The sequence below is a fragment of the Leucoraja erinacea genome, chromosome 31 (assembly GCF_028641065.1).
Source record: "Leucoraja erinacea ecotype New England chromosome 31, Leri_hhj_1, whole genome shotgun sequence".
Taxonomy (NCBI): Eukaryota; Metazoa; Chordata; class Chondrichthyes; order Rajiformes; family Rajidae; genus Leucoraja; species Leucoraja erinaceus.
In genome coordinates this window covers 1,410,799-1,427,333 of record NC_073407.1, presented here as the reverse complement: position 1 = coordinate 1,427,333, position 16,535 = coordinate 1,410,799, and the positions used below count along the sequence as shown (strand labels likewise).

Below are 16,535 nucleotides of genomic sequence, written 5' to 3'. Positions count from 1 at the left end.
GAAATGGAGGCCGTCAATTGCTATTTTTAAGGTGAAGATTGACAGATTCTTGATTAGTAAATGCGTCAGGTGTTGTGAAGCTAAAACAGGAGATTAGGTTTGAGAGGAAAAGATAGATCAGCCATGATTAAATGGCGGAGTAGACTTGATGGGCCAAATAGCCTAATTCTGCTCCTAGAACTTATGAACAGACTAACACCAGAACACACCCTTTGTCCCACAACATGAACATGCTGAACATGATGCCACGACCATCTCTTATCTACCTGCACACAATTCTTGTCCCTTCATTCCCTGCATATCCATGCGCTCCACATATAAATGTTATTGACAGAGTTGACTTTGACATGATTCAAATTTATAGATTTGAATATTACTTAGGAAAATTATTTAACCGTGGAATATGCCGAAGATAGAATTTTACACCCAGGAGAAGCATTTTTCCCTCACTCTTTGTTACCAGTTCGAGAGCTTGGTTACTGCCTGCCATGGCAAGAGTGGAATGTGTCATGTGACAGTCACGTTGTTTATCAATGCCTTATTGTCAGTGCCCCAAGTATAAATGGCAATGTTAAGATTAGCAACTCTTTGCCTAAGGGGATTTTGCAAACTTCCAGTTAGTCTTAAAATAGTGGTTATGAAACCAACAAACTGGTTACTCAAGTTACATTTTAAGGGGAATGAAAAGCCCTGCGGCTTCACTCAGAAACAAAACCATTTAAAAAAAAAACTGGTGCAAGGAAATTCCATGCGGTATTAGAAATTAAATACATTCTTTCATAGGTTTTTTTTGCAGCTGGCAGATGGACCGAGACAAGTACGTTGTTGTGTTCCCTCGATCTGAGCCGAGGTAATCAAGTGGCAAGGGTGATCTGCAAGCAACTTCAGAAATCAGACGCTAGAAGATTATGGGCGGCACGGTGGAGCAGCGGTAAAGCTGCTGCCTTACAGCGCTATCAGCACTAGCGATTAGGGTTCGATCCCGACTACAGGTTCTGTCTGTACGGAGTTTGTACATTCTCCCCGTGCCCGGTGGGTTTTCTCCAGGTGCTCCGGTTTCCTCCCACACTCCATGCGTCTGTAGGTTAATTGGCTTTGGTAATCAATTTGAAATTGTCCCTAGTGTATAGTGTTAGTGTATGGGGATCGCTGGTCGGCATGGACTCGGTGGGCAGAAGGGCCTGTTTCCGTGCTGTATCTCTAAACTAAGAGACATAGGAGTGTGGCAGGACTGAGAAGAACAAGAAAATGGGCAAGATTGTCGCCCCAGTGGACAACGATGATGTTCAGTTATAGCTCAGGAACTGAACCTTCGTCCAACAATATCCATCCAGCAACAAATACTGGCAATTGGTGAGCCTTTGAGACTCGTTCAGTCTTGTTTAAGGCTTTTGGAGCAGGGAAAGGACAAGCACAAACATGCAACATAAGATAGCTTTGCTGGGCTAGTAGTAAAATTCATATGAACCCGCACGGAGACTTGCACGTTCAATCTAGGCTGGTGCCAGCAGTGGGTCCGATATCTTCAAATATTAAACATGGTGTTTAATATCCTATGAGATGGTTGAAGAGCAGAGCATTCTCAACATTTTAGCCAGCATTCCTCCTTCAACCATTCCCACCACAAATATCAGCTCACTCAGCCTGTTTATTCCACGTGGGACCCACTTTGCATGGACGATCTTGTTCATCCGGTCAACAGCATCCATGTTTCACAATATGTCAGTGTCATAGAGTCACAGTGTGGAAGCGCGCTCTTTCAGCCCAACATGTCCCATCTACACTAGTCTCATGTCGCTGTGTTTGGCCCATATTCCTCTAAACCTGTCCAATCCCATGTACCTAATTACTTCTTAAATGGTGCTATAGTCCTTGCCTCTACTACCTCTTTCGGCAGCACGTTCCATACACCCATCACCCTTTGTGTGAAAATCTCTGGACATGAAATATATCAAGAGAGCGTGGAGGACAGTCGGAAGCTCCCGACGAATGCCGCAGAGCCGTCCGAGAGAGGACTCGGCGGCAGGCGGCTAAGGACAGGCCCACAGCGGGTGCTGGACGTCGGACAGCCTGCGGTGGACAATGGGGCCCATTGTTTGAGGGCTGCCAAGTGAACAACGAGGGACGATTGTGGACTACTGTGAAGACTTTGCAACTGTGTCGGCACCCTATACGTGGCGACTCTTTGCATACTTGGTGTATGGTGTACAAAACAAAGAGTCTCACTGTGACATGTCACGTGTGATATACAGTAGCAATCAAATAGGGCAGTTTTTAACAAGGTATAACATTGATCTACCAAGTGTAAAACAAAATCCAACTCATTACACTTAATCTTTCTAACGTGTGAATGGATATCAATGATCATATCAAAGGTTAATGAGAAGTTACCAATGTTTCCAATTCTGCGTCCGCAATCTACAGCAGAGCAAAACTTTCCCCTGGATAAATATCTTTGATACAGAAATGCTAGTAATGTTAAACTAGTTCAAATGCACATTGAATACGAGTTGCTCCAAGGTATCTAATTCTGGAAACCCAAGGCAGCCTTGAGTGTAAATAAATCCCAGAAGTCTCCAGCAGTCTAGAATCCAATGCTCAACAAACAAAGTCCAAATATATCGGCAGCCAAGACACCTCACTCATTCAAGTCGCAGCACATGGCCTGAGCAAGTGTATTCATTTAAATTTTAATTGGTCTGGACGTGTACAAACTCCAATTATCCAAGCTAATACTCCTCTGCCTCACAATTGTGAGCAACAGCAGACAGCTAATTCATGGGATCCCCTTGTCTGTCAATACAGATACACGGCATGACTATCAAGTAACCTTGCTCACAGAAGCTTCTGCCTATCAAAATAGATATGCTGATTCTGAGAAAATAGGACATTCAAATAGTGTTTCTGAAGCAGCAGCGACCAAGAGAAAGAAATGCTAAACTATATTAATCGCCAGAACATTTATTGCAAAATTCAGATAAGATTGCTGAATGATTAACTGATAATTCCCATCATGATATTTGTCAATTCCTGTGCTACGCAGCTAGCTCCAGTGCTCACTACATTATTCAACCTCTCCCTGGACAAGTCCGTGGTCCCTGCCTGCTTCAAAAAATCCATCATTGTACCGGTACCAAAAAATGCCTCCCCAGCCTGTCTGAACGACTACCATCCGGTGGCCCTTACCTCGGTAGTCATGAAATGCTTTGAGAGGCTGGTGAAAAATCACATCTGCGCCTTCCTCCCTCGGAACATGGACCCGTTGCAGTTCGCATATCGTCCGAACAGGTCCACGGACGATGCGGTCTCCCAGGTCTTGCACACCGCTCTCTCCCATCTGGACAGCCAGAAGGGGGGCTACGAGAGGATGCTGTTCATAGACTACAGTTCAGCCTTCAACACGATAGTCCCCACCAGACTGGCCGGGAAGCTAATGGAATTGGGGCCCAACACCTCCCTGTGTGCCTGGGTCCTGGACTTTCTCACCGCCAGGCCCCAGGTAGTCAAGATGGGAGGGAATACATCAAAGTCCCTCACCCTGAGGACAGGATCGCCCCAGGGTTGCGCCCTCAGCCCCCTATTGTACTCCCTGTACACACATGACTGTGTGGCTAGGTTCAGCTCCAACTCAATAATTAAGTTTGCTGATGACACTGTGGTGGTGGGCCTGATCTCAGACAATGATGAGAAGGCCTACCGGGAGGAGGTGGCTGATCTAGCACTCTGGTGCCAGGATAACAGCCTCCTCTTGAACATCAAAAAAACGAAGGAGCTGATCATGGACTTTAGGAGGGCACATCATCCGAGGACGTACACTCCATTGAGGATAAATGGGGATCCTGTGGATAGGGCGAACTGTTTTAAATATCTGGGAGTCCACATCTCCGAGGATATGACATGGGCATCACACGCCTCAGCACTCGTGAGTAAGGCAAGGCAGCGCCTTTACCACCTCAAGCAATTGAGGAAATTCAGAGTGTCTCCGAGGATCCTCCAGTGCTTCTACGCAGCGGTGGTGGAAAGCATCTTGTCCGGGAACATTACCATCTGGTTTGGGAATTACTCTGTCAAGGACAAGAAGGCTCTGCAGAGAGTAGTGCGTTCGGCTGAACGCACTATGGGAACTTCACTCGCCCCCCTGCAGGAACTATACAACAGGAGGTGCAACTCCAGAGTAAATAAAATCATGGGAGACCCCTTCCACCCCTGCAACGGACTGTTCCAGCTGCTACGGTCAGGCAAACGCCTCCGTTGCCATGCGGTGAGAATGGAGAGGTTGAGAAGGAGTTTCTTCCCAGAGGCAATTCAGACTGTAAACGCCTATCTCACCAGGGACTAACTCTACTGAACGTTTTTCCTTCCATTATTTTTTATGTAAAAGAATATGTGTGTTATGATTGTGTTTATAATTTGTTTGGTTGTTTTGTTGCTTGTCTTTTGCACAAAAGTCCGCGAGCATTGCCACTTTCATTTCACTGCACATCTCATATGTGTATGTGACAAATAAACTTGACTTGTCTTGACTTGACTTGTTATTCCTGTTTGTGCAAAGATGGGAGGTTGAGGAGATAAACTGGATTAAAACCACACAAATAGAAAGAAGTCCTTATCTGCAGAGCAGAGAAATCAGATAAATGCATGTCTACACAAGGCGTTGTTATGCCACACAGAATACAGTGGGGAGCACTGAATCTGCCGTAAATTACCTTGGCTCTGGCCTCCCTTGAAGCCTCGGCTTCTGCTGCCATTGCTCGCTGCAGTTGCACAGGCAGCTTCACATCCTTGATCTCCACACGCTCAACCTTAATTCCCCATTCATCTGTGGCAACGTCCAGGGTTGTCTGTGGGAGTAGCAAGCAGTGCATTTACTGGTGAAAATTACCAAAGCTGTGCAATTTTCTCTGGAAAACTGAAAACATTCATCACTAATATCACTCTCATGAAGCAATGACACTATACAAAGCCAGTCCCTTCTCCAAACCTAACTGAAGAGACTGAAGAGACTCCACATGCTGGAATCCTCAGCAAAAGACTGGAGAGACTCAGTGAGTCAGGGAGCATCTGTGGAGGGAATGGACAGGCAACACTTTAGGTTGGGACCCATCTTCAGACTTGCAAGGGTCTCACCCCAAAATGTCCATTCCCTTCACAGATGCCTGACTCGCTGAGTCCCTCCAGCACTGTTTCTAACTTTGAGAGCCCAGAGGTTATTTCCAAAAGAATGATCAAAGTTTGACACCAAGCCACTTCTAGTCATACATTAATTGCCCCTTTCCAAAACCCCTACAAAGCTGATGGTAAGCTGCCTTCTTGAATCACTGCCCTCCTTTTGATGGAAAGCATCCTCAGAGTGATGAAGGGAATTCAAGAATTTAGACTCCATGAGAAAGAAATGGCAATTGGGTTAGGGTTAGGACAGTACTTGATTTGGAGGGGAACTTCATACACTGTCCCCATATGTCTGCTGCCTCGTTTGACTAATGATTTAGGGTATGTGTTTAGGAGGTGCTGTTAATGCAATCTTGTCATGTTCCTTCAGTTCATTGCATGGATGGTGCCTACCAAAACCATACGGCAGAGGGAGGTTATATTTAGGAAAGCACAAATCAGACAGGTTAGTTTCTTGTGGAGGGTTGTAAGCTTGAGCATTGTTGGAGCTGGACCACTGCAAGCAAATGGACAGAGTTGAAGCATACACCTGACTTGTGGTTTGTTTGTGTGTGGTGGGAGGGCTCTGGGGAATCAGGTGAGTCACCAGCTGTGTGTTGTGCATTCTATGACCTGCTCTCGGGAATATCTGCTGTTGATAGTTACGTTAGTGATCCACTGCACCACTTCCTTCCCCATCTCACGTCTACAATGGCAACATTCACTTCTTTAAATCCTAACCCAAACCCGAGCAAGTGTGCACTATGGGAGGTCGTATCCAAGGAGAAAATATACAAATAATGGCAAGAGACTTAACAGCATTGATGTACAGTTGTTAGACTCAAAGTCCATATCCCTCTGACAGGGGCAAGCACAAGTAGAGAGAGTGGTAGAGAAGGCATATGATGGGCTTGCCTTCATAGGTTGGAGCATTGAGTACCAGAGTCAGGAAGCAACTTTATAATGCTTTGGTTAGGCCGCATTTGGAGTATTGCGTGCAGTTCTGATCACATTACAGGAAGGATGTGGAGGCTTTGGAAAGGGTGCAGTGATTTGCCAGAATACTGCCTGGATTAGGATATATTAGTTCCAAGAAGAGCCTGGGCAGGCTGGGATTGTTTTCTCTGGAACACTGCAAAAACAATGTGCATTATATTCTATGTTCTATACGGAAAGGTGGAAGCAGTAGACACACACTAAAGGCTGGAGTAACTCAGTGGGACAGTTAGCATCGCTGGATAGAAGGAATGGGTGGAGTTTCGGATCGAGATCCTTCTTCAGACTCGTTGTAGATTTAACAGCTGATGACTAAAAGAGGTCATCTTCAAGTCCACCTGCAACAAATAAACAACTAAAGGCACAGACAGTAAACTAATACATTTGGAAAATATCAAGCGGTTCAAAGAGCAGGACAGATAGTTGAGGGCTGTATGAATGGAGAGCCGTCAAAAGTAATGAATGAATGATGTCAAGAGAGAGGATTTTAAAAATATTTTTGCTTATTCTGAAGACTATTCTGGTCAGAAAGCATAGGACATAAAGAGTTAGGTCACAGCAGGAGATGTGGGTGATTTACAGATTGCAGAGAGCACAGAGGAATGACTATAATAAAGATGTTTAAGAAAGAACTGCCAATGCTGGAAAAACTCAGCGGATGAGGCAACATCCATGGAGAGAGGGAATTAGCGATGTTTCGGGTTGAGACCCTTCAAAAGCGCTAAAGTGAAGCTGTGCGTCAGGCAACATCTCTGGAAAATATGGATAAGCGACATTTCAGTTCAGAACATTTCTTCTTCAGACCGGAAGAAGAATCCTGACCTATCACCTATCCATGTTCTCCAGAGATGCTGCCTGACCCACTGAGTTACTACAGCATATTGTGTCTATCTTTGACAAGCATCTGTGATTCCTTTTATTACATAATGACTCAGAGCTTTAATTATGGCACGACCGGCTGTGTTAAATACAGCGTGCAGTAAAATAATTAAACAAGAGGATAAAAATATGAGGTTGCCAATTATTGGACTTTGAAGCTATTTTTATGATAACATGCCGCTGCCATTTTTGGTATTCTAAACCAAAAAACTGATAAATACTCCTGTGATAAGGATAAAACAACATGAGAAAACTAATCACACATATTTTTTTCCATGTGGTTCCAATTATAGACAACATCATCACATGGCACCCTATTCTCTCAATAACAATATTACAATTACACAACACAACTTCAGCGGCACGGTGGCGCAGCGGTAGAGTTGCTGCCTTACTGCACCAGAGACCCGGGTTCGATCCTGACTACGGGCGCTGTCTATATAGAGTTTATATCTTCTCCCCGTGACCGCATGGGTTTTCTCCGAGACCTTCGGTTTCCTCTCACACTCCAAAGACGTACAGGCTTGTAGGTTAATTGGCTTGGTGTACCTGTAAATTGTCCCTAATGTGTTTAGAATAATGTTAATGTGCGGGTATCACTGATCGGTGTGGACTCGTTGGGCCGAAGGGCCCGAGTTCGTGCTGTATTTCTAAACTAAACAATAGACAATAGGTGCAGGAATAGACCATTTGGCCCTTTGAGCCAGCACCGCCATTCAATGTGATCGTGGCTGATCATCCCCAATCAGTACCCCGTTCCTGCCTTCTCCCCATATCCCCTGACTCCGCTATTTAGCTCTCTCTTGAAAGCATCCAGAAAACCTTCCTCCACTTCAGATAACTTTAGGAGACACTTGGTTGTGTTTATGGGTAAATAAGCGTGGATAGAAGCAAACAATGATCAAAAAGGAATTTAATGTAGGGTAGTGAGAGGTCTAGAGGTCATTTTCAATTAGAATTTTTTCAAATTTAGTTTTTAGTTCAGTTTAGAGATACAAAGAGATACAGTCCCTTCGGCCCACCGAGTCCATGTCAACCAGCGATCTCTGCACATTAGCACTATCCTACACACACTAGGGACAATTGACAATTTTACCTAGCCAATTAACCCTACAAACCTGTACGTCTTTGGAATGTGGGAGGAAACTGTAACTCCCGGGAAAATCCCACGCAGGTAACGGGGAGAATGTACAAACTCCGCACAGACAAGCAGCCGTAGTCAGGATTGAACCTAGGACTCAGGCACCAGAAGGCAGCAACTGTACTGCTGCACCACCATTGGAGGGAAGTTTGGACCTGCGGCTTAATTAAAATACCACCTACTCAGATCAATGAAGACCTTTCTACAGATGCAAAAACTACAAGGCTAATGTTGGTCATTAGCTCAAAAGGGTTAGGGTTTAAAAGGTGAGGAAATGACAGTCTCCAACTGTATTCAGTAAAGTGGGAGCAAATCTCAGGAAAGATGCTTTGGATTGGAGAGGCTAATGGACAGTTTCACTACAATAGCACAAGGATTTAAAGGATTAAAACATGAAGGTTTAAAAGGTTCAATCATGAGGATAGGCTGAACAAAACTGGCCTAAATGTACAAGATTAGAAGGTTATGGGGTAATCAAATTAAGCATTTTCAAATGACAAGGGGATTCAAAGCATTCATGCAGAGATCTGGTGCGCATGGGGCATAATAGAATACCTATACGATTTGTAGGTAAACAGGTTTGTAGGTAAACTGGCTTCGGTAAACAATTGTAGATTGTCCCTAGTGTGTGTAGAATACCATTAATGTGTTGGGATCGCTGGTCTGCGAAAAACCCAGTGGGTCGAAGGGCCTGTTTCCGTGCTTTAGAAGAAACTAAACTACCACCCATCGAGGGGCTCCTAGACTTTAGTTGCGTCTTCAAAATTATCTAAAAAATCCATGTAAAACTTTGGCTGGGACCCTTTTCGTTAGAGCGTAGAAGGCTGAGTGATGACCTTATTGATGTGTTCAAGATCACAAGGGGCATGGATAAGGTGAACACATACCAGGGTAGAGCATTCTACAATAGTTGGGGTAGGGTTGGGGTTGGGGTGAATGAGGAATGAAGTGAGCACAGAAAGTGAAAAACTAAAGCTATCAGGATTACCAGAAGTGATGGCTGAAAGTTTAGAATTCTCCTGATCACCAACTTTGATGCTGACTCTATGCTAAACAAAAGCTCATCAAATGAACAGGGAAGTAACCCGAAGCAGAAGCTATCTGCCACGCTCACCTGCATATTATGGGCAATCTCCTCCCGATCCGAGAGAATCTGAGACAGGTTCTTTGTTCCGAGTACATTTCTCAAGGTAGTCTGAGCCAGGAGACGGGTTGCAGAGTCTGCATTGGTGATATTTGCCACGGCAAGTATTGCATTCTGGACACGGTAATATACAACTCCATCAACACTGACTGTCACTGAGTCCTTGGTGAGGATCTAGAATTCAAAGGGAAAAAAAAACTATTCAGAATGTACAAGAGGGTGGACAAAATGAGAGCAGAAGCTGAAGCAACGATGTGCAAGGTCGTTTTATACAGCATGGAATCTTTGTAGGGCCTACCTCTTGAGGCGGAATGTCAAACGAAATAGTTCTCATATCCACTTTAACAAAGGAGTCAGTACATGGCAGGACAAAGAACAACCCTATAGTCAAAGAAGAGAGAAGAAAATAATCAGAATGGTTACAGAAGCAGAATCAACCTGCTATTAATTTTATTTAAATGTGTACCATTTCAATGCCAGGTTGTAATTGCACCTATGTGCCACCGTAATTGCAATCAAAGTCCTGAAAATGCTTCGTAAGGTTCACAATTTGATCGTTATTTTATTCATTTACAATCGAACACCAGATAGATTTCACTTATCTTTAAAAGCTGAGACTTACATCATTTTTCCAACATGTTTCAAGAAAAACAAAATGGTGCCATATTTTAAATGAACCTTACACGGCATAACTCTGCGTGCACTTATTTTTATAAAACATTTCAGGCAGTCAGAAATTGCCATCTCTGATGGAAAAAGAGATATTTTCAAATTCACTCTTCCTCTGTATTTGTGCCGCTGCATATACATATCATTAAAGACAGACAACGAGTCGGTTGGACCTCTCTCTCCTTGTAGATTAGGGAGACAACTAAACGCTACAGTTCAAAGAATGGGAAAGGTTTCTTTCAAAACCTTCTGTCCTGAAACAGGTGCTAACTGAATTAATATTTTCATACGTTTAAAAATGGGAAAAAGGGATACAGTTCACAAAACAAACTGGCATTGGGGCTCAGTATCTGTGGGGGGGGGGGGGGGGGGGGGGGGTGGGGGGGGAGGGGGGAGATTGAACCGTCAGTGCATTAGGTCGGAGAGGAGAGGAAAGACAGGCTGTCTCAAGGAGGGAAGGGGCAAGACTGGGGCCAGTAGTTGGGAGGTGTATCAAGAAGGGGTGAAGGATGGAGCCAGGTGGGGAGAGAGGATTGGAGACAGAGGCAGGAGAGTCGTCACTATCCCAATTGATGTTCCATTAAGGTAAAGATTATCAATTTAAATCTTGCACAATTTCTTAGGGAACAAACAGCAAGGGAAAAAGAAAATCAATCAATTACTGCTGGTCTATGACATCAATGTTTGCTCCTTGCAAGAGCAATGTAATTAATCTCTTTCCATTGATTTTTCTCCACAGCTTTACAAACATTTCTGCTTCAAACATCTATGCATGTTCTTTCCAAGCAATGCATTAATTAATAAACACAAAAGATCTGAAAAAAACTCAGGAGTACTGGAGAGAGGTACATAGTCAACATTTCAGCTTGATGATTTCTCAACAGGTGCAGCCGACTGAAAAGGTCACCACAAACAATGTTGAGGTCTTGTGGATGCCACATCCTACTTTTAGAATATTGAATGTAGAACAGTACAGCACAGAAACAGACACTTCGGCCCACAATGTCTGTTCCAAGTTAAACTATTCTCCTCTGCCTGCACGCGATCCATATCCCTCCATTCAATGCATATCAGTATGCATACGCATATCACGTACAGCATGCCTTCGGACAAATGCCTGGACTGCTAAAAAGAGAATGCTACTACAGGTATCGCATTTACACTCAATCCCCCAAGGTCCAGTGTAGTAAAGTCGGTATAATGGGCAGCATTTAGTGCTGCTACTACACAGCTCCAGCAAACAATGTTCGGTGCTCATTTTGCATGCGCTTGTGTGGAGTTTGAACATTTTCTCTATGAATGAATGGGTTTCCTCTGGCTGTTCTGGTTCACTTCAGCACCCTAAAGACATGCTGGTCGGTTAATTGGCTACTGACAACTAGCTCTAAACAGTGAAATAACAGGGGAATCAGGTGAGCACGTGAAAGAAAATAGATTAAGGAGGAGGAATGAGACTGATAGGATTGCCTGTAGAGCCAGCAGAGGCCAGATAGGCTGAATGGCCTCCGTTGTCACAAGAAAATGTGAGAGGAATTATTCTTTTCTATATTCAATTGAAGTTAGTTAAAGGTCTGGGCATTCTTATGTTAAAAATTGATCTTTACCTCCTTTGCCCTTTAGAGTGTGGGGTGGGGTAGGGATCTGTGAAGAGAAAAGTTTGGCGATAAGAGGGAATACAGGCTGTTCAGAAAGAGCATGGCCAATCAGAACAGTCTTCAAAGTCTTGCTCTTAGAAGCAAAAGTATAGTATTAAATCCCTATACCAAACACAGTGACAAGGCTTGCTTTTCTGCCACGCCCAGCCTATGCGATACCCAGGCACAAAAACGGGTGCTGCTGGTGTTCTTGGTGAAAACCCATGTGTTTATTTGTGGAGGATCAAGGTGGACTAGAAAAATGAGGGATAACTGAGAGAGATAGTAGTGAACAGCCTAAATGGGAAGAAAAAAAAACTTTGGACAACAAACTATTTGAACAACGCAGAATTTCTATTAAAAACACAACTGTTCACTTTACAATCACCAGACAGTCCAATAGAGACCTCCCCCCTTTGGACTCGCACATCATCAACAACCAGAGGGGGTCTCTTCTGGCCAGTCTTAGAAAGAAGCCTTGTGTTGCCTTGTGTTGTGGAAGCTTGGGGTGCTGACATGCACAAGAGCACCACTGAACTGCTGCTTTGTTAGGCGAAGCGGATTCTTCATTGTCGTCACGGGACTGGAATGGGGCAGGCTATAAAACCCAGATGTCAGCTGATCACAGAGTACAAGTTGGTCCAGTGCCCTACACAAGATCATTAGGTAATGGAATTTGAGACCATTTTAATTGCAACGTAACATTTTCCAGAGACCTCCTCTACTGACACTTATATTGGATTTAATGTGATTAGTGCACGCTCATTGTGCAACCCCTCTTCAGTTTAGGTTGCTCTTTGTAACAAACAACAAGATAACAAGGTTTCCACTCACCTTTTTTTATCTTGTATGTACTTGGTGTTTTTTTCCACCTTCCCCACCAGTGCAAAAGTCATGGCAATTAAATTCCCACCATCTCTATCCTCTCATGGTTTTCACAGCAAATTAATAATTGTCAGAACAAAAAATATTGTACTCTTTGTGACATAATTTAAAGCCTAACTTTAAGCTCGAGAGGCCATCAATGCCAGTCTGGGGCTGGATACCTGCTAACAGTAAAGGAAAGCTACATTTCAATTTGAATGAAGATGGACACAAGATGCTGGAGTAACTCAGCGGGTCAGGCAACATGTCTGGAGAAAAGGAAAAAGTGATGTTTAGGGTCAAGACCCTTCTTCAGACTGCGAATCAGGGGAGAGGGAAGCGAGGGGTATGAAAAGCCAGGTCTGATTTGTTCTGTACCTTTTCATACCTCTAGTTTCCCTCTTCCTTGACTCTCAGTCTGAAGAAGGATCATGACCCGAAACGTCACATTCCTTTTCTCACGCGATTCTGCTTGACCTGCTGATTTACTCCAACAGTTGCTAGAATATTTTTTTGCTGTTCCAGCATCTGCAGTTCCATGTTTCTACATTAACTGTCGCATTGTTTTGATCTCATATGTGAAATGTTTCTCAAGTGACAGATAATTCCAGCCATTCGAGATCCATTGTACTTTCCATTAGCTACAATGGTCTCTGCTTACAAAACTTCAGCTGATTTTCAATTCTAAGCAATAACATTTCAGATACATTAAAGAGCACTTATTCAATTTGTGCAGTAAATAAACCATTGTCGAACTATCCCTACTGAACGCCTTAAAAAAAAATCTTTCTCCACTCCAGTGGAAATAGAATGTGTTCAGATCAACAATTTTTCCTAATAAGAGCAGCATAAATGGAATCATAAAATCAAGTTCAGTCACACGCAGCAGTGCGCTCACCAGGTTTCATGCATGGAAATCACCTACTCAATTACAATCTGGCTGGGAGTAACGCTGACACAAAATGTGGCCCTAACTAACCTTTGCAAAGCAGATCGATGGAAGACGATGCAATATTGGCCAGCAACTAGTCTCTGGGTTGGAAACTCTTGGCAGAACATGATCCTTTGAAGAGAGACACAAAGTGCTGGAGTAACTCAGCAGGTCAGGTAGCATCTCTGGAGAGAAGGAATAGGTGAAGTTTCAGGTTGAGACATTGATCAGACTCCATAGAGCTGGAGAGGAGTAGGAATTGCAGAAGGGCCTCGACCCGGAACATCACGTATTCCTCCAGAGATGCTGCCTTTTGTGTCCATCTTTGGTGTAAACCAGCATCTGCAGCCCCTCCTTACACATGATCCTTTGAATTACTGATAACAAAAACTTTGGACAATGTTGACCTAAAGATGTCTAGACAGTGGCTAAATTTACTCATAAATGTCAAGGGAAGAAACCCATCTGCCATGGCTTCCCACTGTACAGGAAGCTTGGTGTGTGACAATTTATAGCTTGAACCAAATCAGATCCAAAATCATTGATGCTTACTCTATTTTTACTACTCATGCAGTTGCTAGAATATTTAAGAAAAGGCAAACCACCTCAACAGCACCTTCTGATTTCTAAGTAGATCACAAAAGCTGCTAGTTTTAAATCAAGAGGTGATTCTTCTACATCCCATCTACAGAATCAAATGTTTTCTCTGACATTTACTTCACTGTAATCAGGAAATAGTTTGGATTTTTGGTGGTAGATAAATGTAATTGACACCACAGGTAAGGTCAGCACCTACGATGCCAAACCTGTCACTGCCAACGACACCAATCTGCCACCCTCAATTGAACAGATATTATCTGCTCCCACAATCAGCAGTGACCTTAAAATAGTGGAATCCTTTCGATCATTTCTACCAAGGAACCGTCAAACTGCAAGAACCTTTATGAGACCACATATTACTCTAGAGATGCCAGTATTGCTTGAGGAAGTTTACCAACAGCTTTAGGCGCAGGACTCTGATTGTGAAATGCTCGGGGCAAATGGTTCCAGCTTGTACAAGTCTAATACAGAAAACAAAATCAAGTAGGCAAAATTACACTGCACTTCATCTTCCATCCACTACGTCCCATTCAATTGAGGATCTGATTATAACCAAATATTTGATGGAAGATTTCCAGCAAAGACACCAGGAACAATCTTGTTTCTTTTGTTTGAAAGAATGCCACATGGTAGCAAGCAGGGCAACAGGAATGCAAGGACACACAGATAGAAGCTAGAGATTGGCTATTTAATTGAAGAGCTCTTATCATTTAACAATTTGACGCTATCTGTACATCATCTATTATCGTACAATCACTGAGTCTCTGGCCTTGCAGGCTAACCACATTAACTAGGAGATCATAAACACATTGCAAGTCCAAAGAAACACTGACTGCACCTCCTCCCCTTTCACAAGCAGCCTCGTACTCTGCTGTGGCCCATCACCTAAAACAGACGCACAGATGGCACTACTGAATTTTGGGAGGGTAATACATATGTACCTGCAAAGATTTGCTCAATTCCGAGGGCAGATCGGTTGACAAGTGCTATCCTTAAAAATGGAACCCGAGAGGCATCAAGATTAGCACGTGGAACTTGGCTGACCTGCCTCTCTCCAACACCACTGACTAAGTATAGCAGAATCTCCGTGTGGCTCAGAGAGCCAGCAATGTCGGTCTAGATCCCAAATGCAGCATTTGCACCTGAACTTTACTTTGCATAAGGCAGCGCGGTGGCACAGTGGTAGAGTTAGTCTTACAGCGCCAGAAATCCAGGTTCGTTTCTGATTACTGATGCTGTCTGTACGGAGTTTGTATGTTCTCCCCGTGCCCTACATGGGTTTTCTCCGGGTGCTCCGATCTCCGCCCATACTGCAAAGACGTACAGATTTGTAGGCTAATTGGCTTGGTATAATTGTAAATGATCCCTAGAATTTAGGATAGTGCTAGCGTGCGGGGTTCACTGGTCGGCGCACATTCACTCGGTGGGCCTGTTTACGCGCTGTATCTCCAAACTAAACTAAATAGACCATCTTGGCTCATCAGTTAATTTCCTTTGTATGCCATTTCTTTTCCAGAGTTTGGGAGTATTCCTGTCTTTTCCATTATCATCCCCCTCCTCTGCTTTGCATCTGGTCCCAAATTTTCCGAAGCTCCTGGGTTAAATGCCGTATCGTTGCTTGCTTGCGCCGCAATCAGGATATCACCAACACCTTCCATGGCCAAAACTGTTGACCCGAAGCCCCCTGGCTTGAGATGCAATGTTTCAGCAGTCTCTAGCTAAAGTTGCAGCTTCCTTACAGTCCAGGCCCCAACCCAAGGACTGGATAAATATCCTCAGTCTATCCTAACTGTTAATGAAGTTCACCAGATACCCTCTCCTTCATACGCTTCAATATCTTAAACTGCATGTCCACAAATAGCAGATAGAAAGGGGCCCTTCCTGCTGGGTTCTCATTCTGTATAAACCTGAACACATCCAGAATCCTGCCTGTGCATTAGTTCTCATCAACTCCTCTTGTCCATGAGCTATGTTAGCTCCCACTTGAGCCACACCTGGATTTTAAAATTTTCAAGATTTACAAATCTTTCTGCTGCCTCACCCGCTGAGTTTCTCCAGCATTTTTGTCTATCTTCTTTTTTTAAATTCTGTACACTTCTAATTTAATTCTGCTGGTGTTGGTAACTGTACTTTCAGCAGAGACCCTAAACCTTGAACTCCTTCACAAACCTCTCCTTTTCCCCATTGCCACATTGCTCAAAACCAACCCCTATTATTAAGCGCGTAGGAAGGAACTGCAGATGCTGGTTTAAACCGAAGACCGACACAAAATGCTGGAGTAACTCAGCGGGACGGGCAGCATTTCTGGAGGGAAGGAATGGGTGACATTCGAGTCTGAAGAAGGGTCTCAAACTGAAACATCAACCATTCCTTCTCTCCAGAAAGGCTGCCCCTCCCACTGAGCTACTCCAACATTGTGTCTATCTCTATTATTAAGCTTTGTCCCAACGCATTTTGCTAATATTGTTTTGCTACCTTAAACCCACGATGCGAGTGGAAGCAGCTGTTAAAAGATTATGCAAGGGAGAG

General features: G+C 43.8%; 1 protein-coding gene across 1 annotated transcript in view; it reads right to left on the bottom strand.

Annotated features, from left to right (window-relative positions):
• The window catches only part of LOC129711821 (stomatin-like), a 46,913-nt gene that overhangs the window by 4,727 nt on the left and 25,651 nt on the right, over positions 1–16,535 (bottom strand). The window contains exons 4-6 of the mRNA XM_055659757.1: positions 9,607–9,689; positions 9,279–9,482; positions 4,707–4,841 (exon numbers count right to left, since the gene is read on the bottom strand). Of these exons, the coding sequence (XP_055515732.1) occupies positions 4,707–4,841; positions 9,279–9,482; positions 9,607–9,689 (422 nt within the window). The remainder of the gene's footprint in view (positions 1–4,706; positions 4,842–9,278; positions 9,483–9,606; positions 9,690–16,535) is intronic.